Here is a 21274-nt window from a genome sequence, read left to right as displayed (position 1 = left end):
CCAATCCGCAATTGCGACCCAAAAAAAATCTATCTTTAATAGGAGAAAATGTTAAGAGCCAACAAAAACACACCTTTCTTATCATATTCTACAGTACAGCCCAAAACCAAAAGGTAGAGCTGCAGCAACTGTTTTTTCTTTCCACCACAAATGCAAGAATATCTTTTATTCTTTTCAAATATTTTATTTATTAACCAGTTTGAGTTTGCTTTTATTCCCTGTTGTCACATTTTTCTATTTCTTTACACATCAAATACAGTTTTTGTGTGTGCAAATTTTCGTTATTCATAATAATATTTGAATTATTTATTCTGTTTGATAAATTTTAATATTCTATTTTTTAATATTCTCACCTTAAGAGAGGATTATTATGAATAAAACTATCCAAACAATTGTCTACATAGAAAAAAAAAGAGAATCGAATGTTGACCTTGAAATTGGGAGCATCCAAATTCAATATTAAGATTGAAGTGAGTAAATATATTTATTCCCTAGTTCCCTACGTTGGTTCTGGCTAATCTTTAGAGTCTTGGGTCTATGGAATTCATCATAGGACATGGTACATTGATTTCAAATGTTTTCTCTGAGAAAATAAATATTTTAATTACCTTTAATCTCAATTTCTAAAAATTGAGATTCAAGTGAGACTAATATAGTTGGTAACAACAAAAGTAAGTGAATGGCGAAGTGTTATTCTAAAACTTAATAACGATACAATGGATATTAGTCACATATGAGACTATATATAATTAAAGAGAGTTTTGTGAATCTTAGAATGGATTTGGAAGAGAGTGATAGAATGAATTTGAGAGGATTTGAAGGTAAATTTTTTGTTATTTATTTGACTAGTTTTAGAAGTAAGTGAAATAGATTTGGAAGTAAAGTTTATGAGAATTAGTGTAGAATTTAATTGATGTGACAGACTAAAAAAATTTACTTCCAAATTAACTCTCACTTACACCAAAATCTATTCAAATAAACAACAAAAATTCACCTTCAAATCCTCTCAAATTCATTCAATCAGTCTCCTCCAAATTCATTCAAATGAATAAAGTGTTAAAAATGAAGAAGATAAGTTACAAATAACATGCATGATTTCAAGTGAAAAGAGAATAAAAAGACAAGAAAAAAGAACAAAGAAATCCATAAACATGGTTAAAAGAATCTGTTACAAAACCACAACTTATATAATACATGAATGATAAGCAGTACTACATAAAAAGTTGGTTGGATGATTGAAGATGGTTAGAGCCTTCAGTTGTATATACGGATATTATGGATATATTTAATGCATTGATTTTTTTTTGCATGAAAATGGTGGTGTAGGATTTGGGTAAACTTTAATGGATGGGCCTCCTCATCTATCACATCTATGTTTCCCCACTTTTCTTCAAAACCAGAAAATTGTACCATTGCACTAATTTCTTGGATTTTTGCTTTTTTTTTTGTGTCATAAATTGGTTCTTTTATGAGAATAGGCAGATTTTTTAAAAATCATATAAATAAATAAATTGTGTAACTTTCACACAACTTTATGAAATATGATAATCAATTACATTATGCTGAAGTCATTAGGTGCAAAATACCGATTACCAGTCAATTTTATTCATATTATCCACAAGTGTAATTGGTTATAAGTTTTTCACATAAACATTTCTTTGTGAGAAGTAGGAGTGGAAAAGGTAGATTTTTAAGTCTCTCTCCCCTATAAATTACATGCTACTTTCCATCATTGTCTCACCTTATTAAATGTACTCCATTGCACCAATGATAATGTCTTTGTAAAACCCAAAAGTGTAAAAGACAAAATTTTAATTTTCTCTCCACTATAAATTATATTAAATAGAGCTGTCAAAATGGGTCACAACCGCGGGTCAATCCGACCCACCACGGGTTTGAGTCGAATTGGGTTTAAAAAAATTGTATTTTTTTATGCAGGTCAGATTTCAATCCGATTCATTTAAACCCAGCTCATGCGAATTGAACCCGTGGTGGACCAGGTTGGACCACCAACCCACATACCTAATTTTATTTTATTAAAATTTAATTTTAAATTTTTTAAAAAATATTTATTGTTTTGTTTTTGTTTGAAAAAATTATTTAAGTTTCTTATTTTCAAAATTAATTAAACACTCATGTTGGGAGTGAAATTTGTTTAGATTTAAATTACACAAAGTTTGTAATTTTTTTATTTTAAAAAAATTGTAATTAAGTGAGTCAATGAAACTCATTTACCCACCAACCTGTGGAGGGTCGGGCCAGGTTCGAATTTTTCTGACTCGCTAATAAATGAATTGGACTGGGTTGACTCACTAAGTGACTAACCCGTGGTGGGCCGAGTTAAATCAGGCCGGATGACCTGTTTTGACAGCTCTAGTATTAAACCATTTTCCAACTATGTATTATTTTCAAAAAAAATTAAACATAATAAAATTAATAATTTCAATGTTTGACGCATATGCTTATTATACTCAAACTTATACTCAATCATAAAAAAATAACTAAGTAATAATAGAGTATAATATTATATATCTTTAATAATATTTGGTAATAAGTATAGCAACTTTATCCTTATTTATTCTAAATAAATATGTTTTTTTTATTATATAGGCTTTTATAACTAATTCTTTATTTATCAAAACAATCATAAAACACTAACATTTTTTTTAATAAGAATAAAAGTAAGAAAATAGTATAATTGATAAGTATTGTTAATCTATCTATTTATCTCTTTATATATTAGTTAACTAATAATATTATTAATAATAAATATAATAATATTATATATTTAAAATTAGGGATTTGATAATAACAACCATATTCGTTATTAATGAACATATCGGTTATTGAATTCTTTAAATTAAATAAAGTTTAATGATCTCATTATTATTTCTATAATTAAAAGCTATTAATTTATTTATGTAAAGTATAACTTTGACTTTTTCATGGATCGTTTCAGTTATGGTGCATAATTATTCTGTTTTAAAATAAAGTTTAATATATAAGTATGAATTGGAATATATCAAATACTTATATATATTAATATATATTTTTTCCATAAAAGAGAGTCGTGTACTATATTGTGTTTAATTTTTTTTATTTTGAAAAGAATATATATAGTTGGACAGAGAATTAACTCTGATTTGATATAGTCCGGAAATGATTTAATATGATTAGTTGTAATTGCTATCAATGCAATATATTTAATAAAACCACAAAAATGATGGAAAATAGTATATATATATATATATATATATATATATATATATATATATATATATATATATATATATATATATATATATATATATATATATATATATATATATATATATATATATATATATATATATATATATATATATATATATATATATATATATATATATATATATATATATATAGGACAGAGAATTAACTGCCTTTTACACCTCTGCCTTTTATAGAGATGTTATAATGGGTGCCCAACAGTATATTTAATAAGCTGAGATAATGATGCAAAGTAAGTAGAATTTATATGGGAGAGAGAATTAAAATTTTACACTTATGTTTTATAAAAAAAATTATTTGGTAATCTTGTACCCAAATTATTTCAATATAACATAATTACAAGCATTGAAATTATCTAAAAATACAACTTCAATTTTGTTTAAATGACAGAACTAAAATCATTTAAAAAATGTATCACTTCTTTATATAAAGTAGTGTAAAGCTGCACAACTTATTTATTTTTGTAATATATGAAATAAATATATTTAATCTTGTAAAAAAAATCTGATAAGTTGGAATCTTCATTATGTATTTAGGAAAAATTATATTTGATATACATAATTCTATAAAACGTAAGAAAAATAATTTTTTAACAATTTTTTTTATAATTTTTTTATTGGTAAATTGTGATTAGTTCATTTTAAATGTTTTTTTAATATAAATTCAAGTAAATTAATGACATATGGTCCAATGTAAAAAAAGTTGTGAAGATATGGGATCCAAAATGTAAATATATTTGATCCTACCATTGTTCGTGCAATAAATGCACCGACACTAGCCATCCACTTCACCACCGTTTTTGGACTTTGTGCTTTCCTTAAATAATGCACCGGTGGAAGAGAAAATATACCCCGAAAAGAAGAGAGTAAGCAACGAAGAGAGAGTGTGAATTTGTGTGCTGCTCAGTGAGCGCAGAAGAAGAGAGAGTGATAATGATTAGTGTGAAGGAGTCGACAATGGTGCAACCTGCGGAGGCGACACAGCGGAAGGTGTTGTGGAACTCAGATCTGGATTTGCTGGTGGGGAATTACCACACTCCCAGTGTCTATTTCTACAACCCAAACGGAGCTTCCAATTTCTTCCATTCCAACATCTTGAAAGAAGCTCTCAGTAAGACCCTCGTCATTTTCTACCCGATGGCCGCCCGTCTCCGCCGCGGTGACGACCACCGCGTGGAGATTTATTGTGACGGTCAAGGTGTACTCTTCGTTGAGGCTCATGCCACCGTTGCCATGGACCACTTCACTGAAAACCTTCACCATCGCAACCTTATCCCCACGGTGGATTATTCCGCCGGTATTGAAACATATCCGATAGTGGTGTTACAGGTGTGTGCCATTTTTTCTTTTTATTGCGTGGATTCATGAGATCAAAAGTGAATTTATAGTGTATATTAAAGTTGCATTATTTACACAATAAAAACTAATTTTTATTACACTGCATGCATGCAGATAACATATTTCAAATGTGGAGGGGTGTCATTAGGTGTTGGTCTGCAACACCACGTGGCAGATGGAGCATCCGGGATTCAGTTCATCAATGCATGGTCCGATGTGGCTCGTGGCTTAGACATTTCCGTTCCTCCGTTCATTGACAAGACCCTACTTCGTGCCAGGGACCCACCTCAACCTGTTTTTCCTCACCACGAATACCAGCTCTCACCACCCGCCGCTGCCACCACCACCACTACTGTAGTTGCCTCTATCTTAAAATTGACTCGTCACCAACTGGACACCCTCAAGGATAAGTGGAAAGAAGGTGGCAACAGCATCAAATATAGCACTTACGAGATGTTGGCAGCTCATATATGGATAAGTGTGTGCAAAGCAAGAGGCCTTGGTGCTGAGCAAGAAACCAGACTGTATATTCCGATTGATGGAAGGGGGAGGCTGCAACCTCCCCTCCCTCCTGGTTACTTTGGCAATGTCATTTTCTCCACCATTCCCGTCGCAGTGGTAGGAGAACTCGTGTCAAAACCTACATGGTATGCTGCGGACAAAATCCATAAAGCAATAATGAGAATGGACAACGAATATTTGAGGTCAGCTGTTGACTATCTAGAGCTACAACCTGATCTGAATGGTCTTGTTCGTGGGGCACATACTTTTGCTTGTCCAAATGTTGGTATCAATAGCTGGGTCAAGTTTCCGATCTATGATGCTGACTTTGGTTGGGGAAGACCCATCTTCATGAGACCTGGTTGGATTATACACGAGGGGCTATCAATCATAATTCCAACCTCAACAAATGATGGCAGCTTATACTTGACAATTGCTCTACCACCTCACCATATGAACTTGTTTCAACAATTCTTTTTTGACATTTGAGGGGTTCAATACTTAGGAAAAGACTGTTTTTTTTATAAGTTCAATTTATTGGGCTTGTTTAAGAATGGGCAAAAAACGATGGTAATAATAGAAACTGTTGTAACTGATGTTTGAATAAGAAAATTATGTTGGTTAAGCGCAATGGCTGAGTGGAGGGGCGATTGTGTTAATCATGATGAAGGGTGAGAATACATCAACATGTTTCTTTCTAGCATTCATGCATTATATAACATCCACTAGTGTTTGCTTACATCATTATCACTATTCTTTTTTCTTTCTCTTTAATCATATGCTGCTGACTTTGTTGGCATAATCAACGATTAATGGCTTCAACTTTACCTCCTGCTCATTGTTTAGTAGTTTGATAATGAGACCACACTCACAATTCAAGATATAATTATCGCAGAATAATGGTTGTTTCGTATTTCAATTTCATATCTACACTAATCTACGTGAATCATTTGATAATCTTCATTTGTCGGAAAGTTTTAATAATGTCCGTTATCTTGTCCATATCCATTACACCGTTAATGCTCTACTGTTTGTCTGATTGCCAAGTGGTTTGTTGAGAAGCAAAATTACTCTGTTCCTGGATCATGGTTTACCCATAGGTGTTATTAGTAACTGCTACCATAGTTTAGGCTGCACAACTATTAACAGTTCTTCCTGACTCTGCACCCCACTTGATATCTTCTTTTAATATAATCATAGAACTCTTGACCATCAGGAACAAGTTCCCCATTCATATCAACTAGAGGTTTTGCTAGTACAAGAAATTGATGGATTTTATGCATGCCTTATGAGTACTGCGCAACATAATCATCTAAAACTTGTAATGTTACCGACAGTATTTGATATGAATATGTAAAAAATGACCCTGTGAAAGCTGTAGTCATGATTAAGATGGTTTCATAATTCACTGTTTATTACAGGCTCACAGAAAAAAGGACATGACATGCTAAGCTATTTAGAAGACTATAAATGAGAAGTTCATTGTTACCTAACGTACATTGAGGAAATTTTCATTTTATCTTTGTAGTTAAAGGTTAGATATGCCATTGGACTGAGCAGAAAGAAGAGAAAATTGTTAATCAGCAGTCACCACCTATTGTGGAAGATGAAATTCCTAGAGACGAGGCAAAAGTTCCTGCTGTGTCTCCATTAAGGTATCTCTTGAGACGATCTAAGTCATCTGCTGCATCAAGCATGGTTGGTCTTGTCGAAGGAGACTCTTGTGTGCAGAGAAGTCCCAACTCGATTAACTCTGAAATAGCAACTTCCCACATTTTTCTAACATCTTGGGATTGATCTCTTGAGGCTGTCACCAAAGCAGGATCTACCACTTTTTCTAACCTTCCATGAAAATAAAACTTTACCCATTTGTGCAGACTTAACCCACCAACAAACATGTCATCTATTGGTCTTCTTCTAGTCACCATCTCAAGAACTAGAATGCCAAAGCTATAGACATCTCCTTTGATAGATGAACTGGATCCAAATCCATATTCTGCATCAGAAATTATGGAAGAGCACTGATGACTTATTATTTGAACTAGTGGAAAATATTGCAGCAAAATGCATGGCAAACAAGATTGTCATCTGTCTAGTATATGTATGAGATAATACAGTCACCAAAACATTATGTAACACACATTTTATTAGTGTTAACTTTTGACTGATCTAGACTAGTTAAATTGCTTGGCTCCTGTTAGTAAAACGGTGAAAGTCCATTTTCAAATTTAACTGAGCTTGGTTTAATGTTGCTTCTTGCGCTTAATTTTGCAAGATACACAGATTACCTGGTGCAATGTATCCAATAGATCCAAAAAGCAAATTTGCACTAGAGTTGCCCATGTTATCGGTAGCCCCAACTCCAGCACTCATAAGCAGCCTTGCAACCCCAAAATCAGAGACAAGAGCTGTCATGTCATCATTGAGGAGACAATTGCTTGGTTTTAGATCACAGTGTATGACTCTGACAGGAGAATGATGATGCAAATAGGCCATCCCTTCAGCTATATCACTGCAAATATTCACCCTCTGGACAATACTCAAGTCTGATGATCCAGAAGAAGGATAGAGGCGACTCTCCAAGCTGCCATTGGCCATATAAGGTAGAACGAGAGCCTTAAAATCGGGTAGGCTACATGCTGTGATAATCCTTATAAGATTCCTGTGTCTAATTCTTTTCAAAACTTGGCATTCTCTATTGAAGCTCTTGGTAGAATTTCCGGATTGCAAATGCAGCACCTTGACTGCTACTGGTGTTCCATCCGCGAGAACACCTCTATAGACATGTCCATAACTACCTGATCCAACAAGTCTCTGATTGTCAAATCCTCCAGTGGCATCTGACAGTTCCTTGTACGTGATTCTTGGGAAGTTACTAATCAACTCTGTTCTAGCTGCATTTTTGCTTGCCTCAGTCCTCTGAGAGCTGATCATTACTTTAAGATGCTTGCATCCAATTACACAGCAAATTATTGACAACAAGGTTGATACAAAGATCACCAAAATCAATATAATCAATAACAAACGAGCATGACTCCATCTTCTCCTTTGAGAGCACAAAGATATGCCTTCAATCGTCCCACAGAGTTTTGGATTCCCTAAGAATGACAAGTTTGAAACTGAATTAAAGATACCACCAGATGGAATCTTTCCTTCCAGATTGTTAAATGATAAATTGAGAAAAGTGAGCGTTTCAATTTTACCAAGTTTTGCTGGTATCAATCCAGATAATTGATTTCGTGAAACATCAAAAGATTCAAGGTTCCTCAGATCACCCAGGGACTGAGGGATCTCCCCTTGAAGAAAGTTGTTCGAAAAATTAATCATTGAAACAGCAATACATCCTGATATCTGAGGGAAGATACTTCCAGTCAGGTAGTTCGACGAAAGATCTATCTCCTGAACCTTTTCTAATTTGCTGAGCTCAATTGGCAGGTCACCTTCAAGGTGGTTATGAGAAACATTTATGAAAATTCTGATCTCACGCAAGCCTGCCAATTTCAGTGGGATGCTTCCTGTTAAATTATTGTGGGATAAATCAAGCCTGTACAGATTACTGCACCGTCCCAATGTGGGAGGTATTGTTCCTGAGAGAAGATTATTGTTGAGAAACAATGAATTTAGTCTAACCAAATTTCCCAAACTGTCTGGAATCCTACCTGAGAATTGGTTATGGGACAGATCCAATAGACCCAGATTGAGACACTTGCCTATTGCTTCTGGAATTGGATTTTTGAAATAGTTGTGTGACAAGAAAAGTTGTTCCAACCATGGCAATGTGAATATATCTGAGGATATAGTTCCATTCAGAAGATTGGATGTTAAATTCAGAATGAAAAGCCTTGAAAGGTTGGCTAAGCTGCGAGGAATTGATCCAAAAATTTGGTTTTCCTGCAGTAACAGGGTTCTTATGTTGGTGAGTTGGCTGGGGAGAGTATCGGTGAACCTTCCCCCAAGCCCCATTCCCGCCAATTCAAGTTCCTCTAGATTACTGTTGTTTTTGAGAGCAGTGAAAAATGGATCGAGATTGGTGTTGCTATCATGGCTTACCATATTGTTGTATGATAAATGAAGGTAAAGGAGATAAGGCCAGCTGCCAACAAACTTAGCAGGTAATTCGCCAGATAGATAATTGTACTCCACATCTAAATGTTGAAGCGATAGATTGGTCAGCGAGAGAGGAAGCTGACCAGTGAATTGATTATTGTATAAACTGATACTCCACAGGATTTTGCAGTTTCCAATCTCTTCAGGGATTTGACCACTTAATGAGTTGCTGGAGAAGTCTACAACATTTAGCATAGTGCAGTTTGAAAAGATAGATGGAGGAAGCGAACCCGATATGTTATTTTCCTTAATGACTAGAATGTTAAGCTTGGAAAGCATGGCAAAGGAGTCTGGTATTGAGCCATGCAAATTATTCCCTTCAATGATGATGCTGTGAATGCGTCTGAGGTTGGATAATTCAGGGGGAATAATACCAAATAGGTGACTTCGAACTATCTCAAGGTTATGCAGTCCAGTGAGATTGGAAAGAACAGGTGAAAGGAGCCCCACAAGACCTTTATCATATAGGATTAGTCGTATAACACGGTTATGGGATCTGTCACATTCAACACCCGTGAAGTTGCACACAGGAACAGCTTCATCCCAGTTTGCAAGTGAGGAAAAGGGGTCTGATACGATTGTTTTTCTGAATTCCAGAAGCGCAGCTCTATCGGTGAGTAAAGAATGAGAAGGGTGGTGGTGGTGGTGGTGCCTTGGAAAGGAGTGACCAAATGTTACAAGTAAAAGGAGGAACAAGGTTTGTAAGAAAACCATGTTGTGCGATTGGTCATAAAAGCTGGCTTTTTTAGCAGTAACAATGCAACACTCATTTGGGGGAGTTGAAGAGTTTGACATTACGCGGGTGGGAATGGTCGCATGGTGGAAAACATTGAGCAGATGCAATGATGATTTGAAGAAGAAAAATCCATGACTGGTGATGAGTAGATTCTCAACTCAGTTGGGAGGAGACAGAAGATGGAGATGATCTCAACTCAAACATTTTGTTTTGCGCATCAAATTTCCAACGCAGCTTGCAATCTTTGCTTCTGCTTTCAACAGTGGCGCACTCAAGAACACTCCCTTCCAGTAGAAATTTTAAATTGCAAGAATGACTGCAAAGCACCCAAAAATATTAAAAGAAATAGCAGATTTTTTTTCCCTTGTGCAAAGCAATGCGTTTGTCACAAACGTCACATAGCATAGTACGAAAACGAAGTTGACAATCTTAATATGCCTAAACAATTGCTTGGGTTCACTGTTTCAGTGGAATTCGTACAAGAACACAAAACCTCGGTACTAAGGTGGTTGGATGCGTCAACTCAGCGTCGTGTAAGTTCTATGGACTCACGAAATTACCTATTTTTTTCATTTGTTTTCCTTTATTAAGTATTTAATACATTATAAAATTTTAGTTTAAATTCTTATAATAATGTTTATTCTTCTCGTGTCTTTAATATTACGCTATATCTTCTAAATCACATAAGATGAAAACATCACATTGATAACAAATTTTACTTAGAACATTATTTACAACAATCTAAACAAATATTTACTTGGAAGAAATATACTCTTCTTCACTTTCGTCATATTTTGTTCATCTCGTTCCTCGAGAAAGAGAAGAATCTATTCTTATACTATTTATATATTATTGTATTATTAAAGTAGGTATATTTTTTTTGGTTATCGTAATATTAGTTTTCTTTCTTTCTCTCTCTCTCTCATATTCATATATATATATATATATATATATATATATATATATATATATATATATATATATATATTTATTTATTTATTGTGAGTGATATTAATTGTTTTGTGATGGAGATAAAGTAATCCGAATCAAAATCGAATTATGATGTTTGACTATTACGCTTTTCAGTAAAATGAGTTGTATCTTAATTAACAATTATAGCTTTTGATCTAAGAATAAGTGTCTAGAATAGAAAAACTTTTCATATAAATTTGATATTTATTATGTTTTAATTGATCATATTTTGTAAATAACGAATTTTTTTAGCTTGTAATTATATACTGAAATATTATAAGCAAAAAAGAAAAGAAAAAAAATAGAAAAATGATGAATTTTGGATAATTTTGTGACCATTTCTCAAGAAATCAAAGAGGATGCCGCTATGCTCCATAAATATGAAGTTGAGCTCCAAAAAGACATTCATGGAAAGATCCAGAATTAACTTTGTTCAACATTTAAGGTGGTGTATGGTTAAATCATTAGAAAATGGTATTCAACATGCATAACTAAACCATAACAAAGTGATGCTTAGCTATTTGTATTATGGATAAATGATTGTCTATTGATTTGTTATTTATGATTAATTTAGTTATTTGTATTAACTCTTTGTAACTCTTGTTGAATTATAAATAAGACTTTTTCTAAAAATATATATATCTAGAAAATGAGAATTTACCTTTGTTTTTCTTCTTCCTTTCCTCTTCTCTCTTCTTAGCTTTATTTTATAACAAAAAATAGTATATATTTTGAAAATGTAACAAATAGAATTTAAATTGGTATATATAAAATCAGCCATGTAGTTTTCATGCAAATTTTAGTATAGGAAATATGTCCAATATATTCTAAGCAAAGTCTGTACGTGGTTCTAACGATGTTGGTGTTTGGTGATTAACTATGGCACAAGTGTATATTGCTGAGAAAGGATTTGTTTAAGGAACATTTGCATTGTTTAGTATGGTTAAAGGTTTTGGTTGCCTAATAGATGAGGTACGCCATGTTTGTTTATCGCATATACTTATAGTGGCATAGTCATTTATTACTTTACTACCTGCTTCTTCTAATCCAAAACAAAAAAACCACCAAGCTTATGCGTGGGATGCCATTTTAATAACATGCATTACAACCCTTTCCTATACACACAATATGAGAGGGGCATCTTCAAATATTTTCTAAATTTAATTTGAATGTGACATATATTTAATATAATTCACAACCCTTTCAATAATACGCTATATCTTTAATCTTCTACACCACACCAAAACATAATCTTCAACCTTAATTAATATTTTTTCCATATATATCATTAAAAAAAACATAACAAAATTAGATTTAATTTTTTTGATTCTACCCTCACTCGTCTTATTTGATATTTATTATGGGATAAATTATATGTTTTGGATAATATTTATCACTATATCAAAAGTTAAAATTCATAGTATAATTATTTTTTTACTTATGAGTGTGAAAGTCAAAATGTCTAATTCGAATGTCACATATTGTGCTATACATATCGAACGGTGCAATCTTACAGTTCGGTCAATAACATAAACAACAACTCAAAATAACCACAATCCGATATATCAAACGGATCAAAAACGATATAATGGTTCATACGACCCTATTAACTGTTCGGTCAAATATACATTATATTAACAAAGTTAATACAAGCTCAACCAGCAGGCTTAAGCATGATTGGGCCTCAACATTGCGTCAACTCTGGTCAAAGGCCCAATACGAAAACTATAAATACGGAAGCAAAGTAAGAAGATATGTAATTGTATTTATTAACCATTTAAGACCTAACTGTTATAACTAATCGGTAATCAAATACCCACGATTTTGGATGACAAAGAGAGAACGACAAAGGATTGAAGGACGTTAAGAAGTGTCCAAATACAAATAAATAAGATTAAATTGTGAAAGCGTGTATCTCGACCCATACACTGAAATACATATAAATTTTATAAACAAAAAAAAATTTAAAAAGGAAAGTTTTATTAAGTAATAAAAATCTCGTGACAAAAATGATAAATATTTTATCTATACGTATAACGGTTTATAAAGAAATCAAACTTTAATACGAAAATATTTGTATCAATTCATATTATACACTAAACAAATAACTGAATACCTCATCGTTGTTGCATCATAATAAATACTATATATATGTCACCACTTTTAGACAAATTTTATATGCACGTTAAAGAAGGCTAGACAAACCAACAAACAGCCTTGTACGAAACAATTCTTTTAAGTTGTTCTTTAGATTTCATCTAATCCTTTATATAATATTAGAATAGAAAGAAGGAAGTGAGTGAATAATTGTAATTTCTTTATTTGGTTTTGTTGTAGAGTAACGGTACGGTGACATATATTAGCATTTCATTTAATATATTGTAAAGATAAAATAATTATAAAAAATCATATAAAAAGTAATAATACTTGAAATATAATTACATTCATTTAATACATAAATTTTTATATATTTTTTTTTAAAAAGTAAAAAGTAATAAAATATCAAATAAATATAAAAAAATTATATATGTTAAAGTATTAATTATATAAAAAAAGAAAGCAAGAGAAAAAAAAGTAATAAAGAGTACCGTCAAAAATGAATTTAAAAAATTTGTTTATATCAAAATATATTTTTTTTATAACACATCTATTATTATTTTTTTAAGGATTACACCTGTCCAGTATATAATGTAGGAAATAGTTAGATTTTTGAAATGATTAACAAATTTGGTTAAAAATTGCTTCTCATGCAAAGTAGCAAATGGGAATGCATCTTTGGTAATGTGAGTTGGACCCATGAACTGCTTCCATATAATATGTGTGAATTGTCATGTTGTGAGTGTGGTGAGTGTATATAAGGTATGTCAGAAAAATGTGAAGAAGCATCAACTTAAGGTAAGAAAGATGAATGGTCTCCATGTTCTCATACTTTCTATCTTTGCTTTTCAGCTGTTGCTGTTTCCTTCTACTCCTGCACAAGCTGCACCTCTGGGTATTACTTTCTTAATCATTCAATACTATTGCTGCATATATATAACAACTGAGAAATTAAACTGAAAATAATGTAATATGGTAAGAAAAGTTTATCATGTTATCCAACTAGTTCATGGTATTTTCAGGTGAGTCAACTGTGAAAGTGATGAATTTGAGGCCACCTAGACATCCACGACGACACCCACCGCCACCACCAACTCCGGGTTATTCTCCCGAACCGGGTCCAGGAAAAACTAAACGATCTCCTCCAACACCTTCCACTGTTGTAACAGCACCTATGAACTCTATCTGCAGCAAGGAATCACCTTTCAATCCTTCTTTTGCATCAACATGATCAATGTTCTGTTCTGTCTACACCAAAAATAAAGAGATTGTATACTCTAAGATAGAACACCTTCTTCTAAATTATCTTCAGTTTCATTTGGGTATATGTATTAAGTATTGCTTGGAGTCTTCTTCAAGTTCATCAGTGTTAATTAATTATATTTACATTTCTCTCATCATCATCCCATATTTAGAAACTTAATAGATTCTTAATGATTATTTATGACCATAAATGATTAGCCATATATTTCAATTAATATATATATATATATATATATATATATATATATATATATATATATATATATATATATATATATATATATATTACAAAGTTTAATAAAAAAAATTAATAATTGAATATTAGATGAAGTTAAATATAATTTTAAATCCTAAATTATATTAAGTAAGTTGACATAAAACGAGGTGAATTTGATTCAAATAAATTACATAATCAACTTAAAGATAATTAGTTAAAGAATTAAATATTTGAGAAACTGAACAAATAAACCATCTCACATTTTTTTTACCTTTTTTTTTAAATGGACCACTTTAGAATACCTTTTGTTTATTTTATTTTAGAGATACGTTTATTCTTGGTAATAAATAATATTACTTTGAAACGTTTCAGTTAATTTTAAGTTTCTTTATTTTAAAGTTTGTGTGTGCTTTGAATTTTAAAAATCTCTAAAATTTTGATTTTCTTAATGTTGTAATATTATAATAGTGTATATGTCTTAAAAATAATATTATTGTTACAATAGATTTGGTTAGTGTTTAATCATAATTTTGTTTTTAGTTTTTAAAAAATTATTAAATTCAAGTTATTTATAGTAGTCAAATAAAGAGTTGTGCATAATTGAAAAAAAATAGTAATAATGATAATTGATTTTAAATTAATTTATTTTTATAATTGTTTAAGTCAGAATGTATGGTTTAAAACTCCAAAATTAATTAAAATGGAGTGTAATTGTCTTAAGTTTTTTCTTTTAAGTAAAACCGAAAGATTATATTCTTTTTCCTTAAAGATTATAGAACACGCCTAGTAAACATTTATTTTTGTACAAATCTTATATTTTAACATGTAAAGGTATATAGATGAAAAATTAAATATTATTGATTAAAAAAATTTGATATACATTTATTAACTTCTAAGTCCCAAGTTTTTTAATAAGAATTTGATTTAAGTAATTAAAAAAATGAATATATAATGAAAAAATAAATTTAGTAAATTAAAAAGGTAAAAACAGCTTCAAGTGTATTTTTATGTTTTAAAAAAATTATATTATGATGACAATGTTAATTTGATTGGTATATTAAATAATAAAATGAATAAATGTTATTATAGTATTTCTTTTACCTATGTTAAATTTGTTGTATTGTAGTAAAAAGATGGCAGTGCTAATATTAGTAATAATAGTTATGGCGAGACAATGGAGGAAGAAGTATATGAATTGTGAAGTAGAGAGAGAGAGAGAGAGGAAGAAACACGTGTGCAGATACTGGTAGACCCCACACCGAACCCTTTAAAATGTCTACCTCACTAGGGCGCCAAAACCCCCCAATTTCTCTTCTCTCAGTCTCATCCGACCTTACCACCTTCACCGCAATTCCAGCACCCCACACCCAACCCAACTGGTATGTCTTTTTCCCAACCCTAACCCTAACATTCTATCATTCTCTTCTTCGTCTTTCGGATTCTTCTCATCTTTCTCTTTTCAATCCTTCACCACTTCCATTTCACCTTTTTTTTTCTCTTTTTTTTTTAATATTTTTCTTCTAGATTTACAATTTTATCATTTTCGGAGTTCTATGTTCTCCGCTTTGGCCGAATCGTTATTTTCTCACTTAGATTAACCTTTTTCATCATGCTCATTATTAATCAATTAGTGATTTTGGATTAGGGAGGTACGAGTTTATACAAATTGATTGGGGGAAGGAAAACTACACCTACCCGACATCAGCAGATTTTTCTTGCACTGATATTTTCTAGCTCAAGTTTACATCTTTCAAGTTCTTTATAGTGTTTAGTATCTCTGCTTGCCTTTTGCTCTTTGTTTATTTCAATATTGGGGAGTGCATGAAATGACAGTTTCCTTGTGTATGCTGTGCTAATTTCAATAGATTTGTCCATGCTCAAAGGAATCCGAGATTTGTCTTTCCTCATCCTGTCAATAACTTAGCTTGCTTTGTAGAATCACTACCATCTATTGTATGATTATCCTCAAGTTGAATGAGTTTTAATTAACTGGATTTACTTGTTCTCTATCTCACTTTTATCGTGACAGAACTATCCTCACTAGACAATTGAAAGAATACAATGCCCTTTTCTTCTGCCTCCATGACAGAACTCAGTGAAGAACTCAGATTCAGTTTAATGAACACTGAGTCTGCTAATCGTGCTAGGAGTCCTAATGATTCAACCGCCCTTCTGTCGGTGGGTTCACCATCTCCTTTTGCCCACTGGAATTTGAATGAAACATCTCAGTTTATTAGCAATGAACCAGCTGGAGGAACTTCAATGAATGATTCCTCTCAGTTTAGAAGTTGTCAGAATTTTCAGAGGGACCATAATTACTCACACAGCACAGAAGAACACGATTCCTCTCAGTTCAGAAGTTATCAGAATTTCCAGATGGACCATAATTACTCACACAGGGCAGAAGAACATAATTTTCTTCCATGCAGACCAAATTCTTGTTATCCATGTCCAGAAGGATACATAGGGTGGCCATATCAGTATGATAGGCACAACAATCTAACAATCCCTGCTAATGTGAGGAATGCTGCCTTCAATCTAAATAACTTTGAGAAGCCTGATGGTGGTGGGATGTATGTGACCCCAGGTTATGGGTTAAACACCAGGCCGCAAATGTTTAATCCTAGGGGAAGAACAATGAGTGGTAATATCGATCAACCTTCACTAGATATGAATCTGGGAATGACACTCTGTAATCCAAATCAAGGTGGTGCAGAACCATTGCTTGCAATTGGAAAACGTGATGAAAAATTTAGGACCATTAGTTCTGGAAGTAATATCAATGAGTTCACATCAGGAGCTGAGATGCCAAAATTCAATTCGACCTGTCATCCTGAGAGTGCATTTCTTCCTCCAATCAGTACTTATCACAATCAACAGGGTAGCAGAGACTCCTTAAATTCTGGTTTAGACACAAATGTTGCTTTTTCGGGTTTTCATAATGAAAGAGAAATCATATCTGATTTAGCTCCTGCAAGAAATCATGAAGCTCTTTTTGATTCTAGACCTGGTTTATGTCTTGGACCTTCATACGCTTTTCAAAGGCCAGCCTCCGATGATCAAAACCACTATTTAGGACAGGTCAGTAGGAATTTAGGTCTTGGAGGTGTGAAAGACATAAGTATGGAATTTACAGACATAGGTCGCAATGTTGGCCCTGAAAGATGCATGGATCTAAATTCATTGCCAGTTGTTGCCAGTCAAACTGTGCCTTTTGAAAATGGACAGAACAATGTGAATGGGCAGCTACTTCCCTCTTCAAGCAAAATGATAACTGATAACTTACCCGCTGAGCTGTTACATAAAAATAATGATAAGTTTATGTCACAGGTTTTCTCTACTCCTTCGTTAGCCATGGCCCCTAGAAGCACCAGAGGGCAGGATCTTACAAGTATGTGCTCTACTGCTTCATTCCTTATTTTCTGCTCATAAACTTTGGTATACCTCAGTGAAATCTCCTTAAATTTGACATCATTCTTAATAAGCATAAACATATTTGATCATCTTTAGCAGTTTTTGTTAAAACATAATAGAATTTAGTCTTTTTCTCCTTTGCTTTCTTTTAGTTCACATAAAATCCATTTCAAATGTAGCAGGTGATTTGTATCGTTCTTAAAGTGCTATTTTTTAAGCTACTTTCTCTTTTTTTTATAGAAGTTTTGGGCTCTTGATCTTTCATGTTCCAGTAGACCACATTCTTCCTTTTATTGTCTTGTTGCTCTATTCAGCAGAGATAATTAGATAAATTATTTGCCACCGATTTGCGGTGACTAAACACTTCACCCAGACTCATCTTTTTGATTTAGAGTTGTTTTCTGTATCTACTGATATCTGCGTTGTCTTTTTAAACTTGTGAAAGGACCAAATCTTTTACATAAATAAAAGTAAAATAAACAGGATTGTTAACTTGTGAAAGGACCACATCTCCAATTTCTCAGGTGGTACCTCTTGCTGTTTCTTGCCCACTCGTTTCTTTGTTGTGCTTGAAATAATTTAAATGGATAGTTATGAAGTACCTCAAATTGAACTATCCCTAAAACACACTCTGCACCCTACATTTTCAAGTTATTAATTTAGTATTATTCATGTTTGTTGAAAGATCTTCATTTAAATGTATTGCTTGCTCATTTAAGGAATAGCATATGGATTTATACAAACCTTTTTACTTGGTTTACTCATGGTGCTTCTTTCCATGTAATGTGTCATAACCAAGTAATAACAAGAGCCCTGATCATTGTAATGTAGGATTATTTCAAATGTTAGCATTTCATTTGATGCATATAGACAGACATCGCATGTCTGTAGATTTTAGAAAATTGCAGATGGAGTGAATGATCGAATGCTATTTACTTATTAAGATTCATTTTGTAGGTTATCATGGCCAATCTCAGGCAGGTGGTTCTATTCATCAATCAAACTCCCGTCTTCAACCACAATCTACTTCTGGTGATTACCTTCTTAAACGACATATAATTATATCCACTCACTATTTGGATATTTCTTTATTTTTATACAATGGAAGCAATAAACTAGCTTTTACAGATCTAGGAATACAAACTGGAAGTGGAAATATGACTGCTCAAGTTTCAAGGTCACCCATCATGTCATCTCTAAAGAGAGCTGCTTCCCAACCGCTGTCATCCACTGTCCAGAATCAACGCAGGAAGACAATGCCAACTCAGTTCATACATCCATCAATTCCAACAAGGACCAGATTGGCTCCATCAGTCCCAATTACATCCCGAGCAATTTCTCCCTTGGCCCACCCAGCCCAATCTATCATGCCCCAAGCTACTCAGTCTGTTGTTCCTCCATTGTTCCCAACAACTTGGACTAAATCTGCTCTACCAGCCCCACCCACAACCCGGGCAATTCCTCCTAAAATGCACGCAGCTCCTTTACCCCCACCTAATTACAAGAGAGTCTCATCTTTCCACCACCCCTCATCCTATACATCACCTCGTACAAACGTATCTAATCAGCATCAACTGTTAGCTCAGGCTTTGGCTCACAAGCGATTGAAGGCTTCAATTATACCAGCTGTTCCTAGAATTGCTTCCAATCACATTAAATTTAAAGGTATCACTTGAAGCTTCTTTATTTCTTACTGCGTATTTAACAAATTCCTTGTGTCCTCCTTGATTTAAGGAAGTTAATTTATTTCAGGAAGTTAATTTATTTAGTTTTCTTCACCATATATTGAGGTTCATTTGCATCTACCTTACTGGTGCATTTAATAGTCATTGAAAATATGTTCATTATTCTGATGAGGGGAGCAGGATTATTATATTTTATTTTCCAGTGAGATTCTCAATTAAAAAATTGTTTTTCACGAATTGTTCTTATCGTAATTCCTTTCCCTAAAACGCATCCCAGGATAATCACTTTGCCGGTAGGGTTGTTTAAATTGAGTATATTCATAGAGGTGTGGCCTAAACACACACACAGAATCCCGGATCAAAAGAATATATATAATTGCATTGAAGCCAACAATTTCGCCAACTGAGAATCCCGGATCAAAAGAAACTGAGAGATCACTGAAATTCATACAAAAATTAAAGCTTAATTCATGAGGCCTGATACTCGTTCCTTGACTTCTGATATTCTTTACTTAAAGTCCATTATATTTTATTTGGCATATAACGTCAATTATAGATAGGCTGTCGTGGGCAAAATCTCTGCCTTTCTTTTAAAATCTGGTCTATCAAATATATGAAGTGCTTCTGGCTCCTTTTAAAGCTCATCATTTATCTATGAATATCAATTTAACAGTGAAAGAATTAGCAAAAGTTGTTGCCTTTGTAAAGATGGATTTTGTTGAGTATTATGTTCGCAGAATGTGCTAATAATGTGTTAGCTTTCTTCTTTTTCAGATCAAACGCCAGAACCAATTGGTTATAAGTGCTTTTTGTGCAAGAGGGATCTCTCCTACGAACCAGAAGGGCCTATTTCCCTTCCACCTGCATCGCCTTCTGTTGCTGTCCTATCATGTGGCCACACCTTTCATGAGTATTGTTTGGAGCGAATAACCCCTTGCGACCAATCCAAAGACCCTCCATGTATTCCTTGTGCCCTTGGCGAGTAGTGAACTTAGTCATACATTATTATCTCAAAAGTTTCTTAGTGGTAAGTAGAAAGAAAACAGATTTTGGAGTAGGAAAGGTATAGTAAGGTTATATTTATTTATGTATGAATATCATAGCCATGTCCGAGCATCTGTTGAGATTATTAATTATATTTACATTTTAGATTGATGCCAAATTATACGTAGTTACATAATTATCACTTGACATTTGCGATTTTTTCTTTTTAAGCACAGTTGGTAAAGCACACTTTAAAATAATTTATGAAGTTTTTAAAATGTTTTATTTGAATAAGAAAATAAAATTATTTTTGACATGGAAGTGTAACTTCTTAAAAAAATTTACAGCATGATGGAATTGGAATTGTAGCACTCAATCGAAAAAGACAAATGCAGATTGATCTATGTCGTTTTGATTTGTTCTTCATAAAAATTGATAAAGAAAATATAAACATGTTGCAATAATGTTATTGTAATGTTTTATATTTCTTTTGCATCTTATTAGTTTACAATTGATAAAACATAACACATTGCATTTTTTTTCATGCTCCTTTGTTTTCTTGTTTGGTGTTAGTCCTAGTTATTATAACTTTATATTCATCAATAACAAATTCATTTAATGTATTCCTTATTTCGAATTGTATCTATTTTATGAATAATAATTACATTATTTCACTTCATATATATAAAAA

The 21274-nt window shown here is 32.6% G+C and overlaps 3 protein-coding genes across 5 annotated transcripts; 2 read left to right on the top strand and 1 right to left on the bottom strand.

Annotated features, from left to right (window-relative positions):
• Positions 1 to 4075: 4075 nt before the first annotated feature.
• LOC108333279 (shikimate O-hydroxycinnamoyltransferase) lies at positions 4076 to 6677 on the top strand. Of its 2 annotated transcripts, XR_001832547.2 has the most exons (3): positions 4076 to 4598; positions 4722 to 5779; positions 6637 to 6677. XR_001832547.2 is itself a non-coding variant. In XM_017568679.2 (2 exons), the coding sequence occupies exons 1-2, from the start codon at positions 4203 to 4205 to the stop codon at positions 5595 to 5597; spliced, it is 1272 nt and encodes a 423-aa protein (XP_017424168.1). In that variant the 5' UTR covers positions 4076 to 4202; the 3' UTR covers positions 5598 to 5847. The 2 variants fall into 2 exon arrangements, 1 of the variants encoding a protein (XP_017424168.1); XM_017568679.2 differs by lacking the exon at positions 6637 to 6677 and having other exon boundaries at positions 4722 to 5847.
• On the bottom strand, positions 6641 to 9931 carry LOC108332988 (putative leucine-rich repeat receptor-like serine/threonine-protein kinase At2g24130). The gene is made up of 2 exons (XM_052871174.1): positions 7397 to 9931; positions 6641 to 7104 (listed from the first exon to the last, which is right to left on the bottom strand). The coding sequence occupies exons 1-2, from the start codon at positions 9927 to 9929 to the stop codon at positions 6689 to 6691; spliced, it is 2949 nt and encodes a 982-aa protein (XP_052727134.1). The 5' UTR covers positions 9930 to 9931; the 3' UTR covers positions 6641 to 6688.
• A 5769-nt stretch (positions 9932 to 15700) lies between these two features.
• LOC108333096 (uncharacterized) lies at positions 15701 to 20761 on the top strand. 2 transcript variants are annotated; one of them, XM_052871036.1, is made up of 6 exons: positions 15701 to 15879; positions 16530 to 17581; positions 17831 to 17891; positions 18872 to 18946; positions 19043 to 19579; positions 20374 to 20761. In XM_052871036.1, exons 2-6 carry the CDS (start codon positions 16562 to 16564, stop codon positions 20583 to 20585), a joined length of 1905 nt encoding a protein of 634 aa, XP_052726996.1. In that variant the 5' UTR covers positions 15701 to 15879; positions 16530 to 16561; the 3' UTR covers positions 20586 to 20761. The 2 variants fall into 2 exon arrangements, with proteins under 2 accessions (XP_052726996.1, XP_017423919.1); XM_017568430.2 differs by having other exon boundaries at positions 16530 to 17891.
• The last annotated feature ends 513 nt before the right edge of the window (positions 20762 to 21274 follow it).

This window comes from Vigna angularis, chromosome 11 (genome assembly GCF_016808095.1).
Source record: "Vigna angularis cultivar LongXiaoDou No.4 chromosome 11, ASM1680809v1, whole genome shotgun sequence".
NCBI classification, from domain to species: domain Eukaryota; kingdom Viridiplantae; phylum Streptophyta; class Magnoliopsida; order Fabales; family Fabaceae; genus Vigna; species Vigna angularis.
This window is presented reverse-complemented; position numbering and strand designations above follow the sequence as displayed.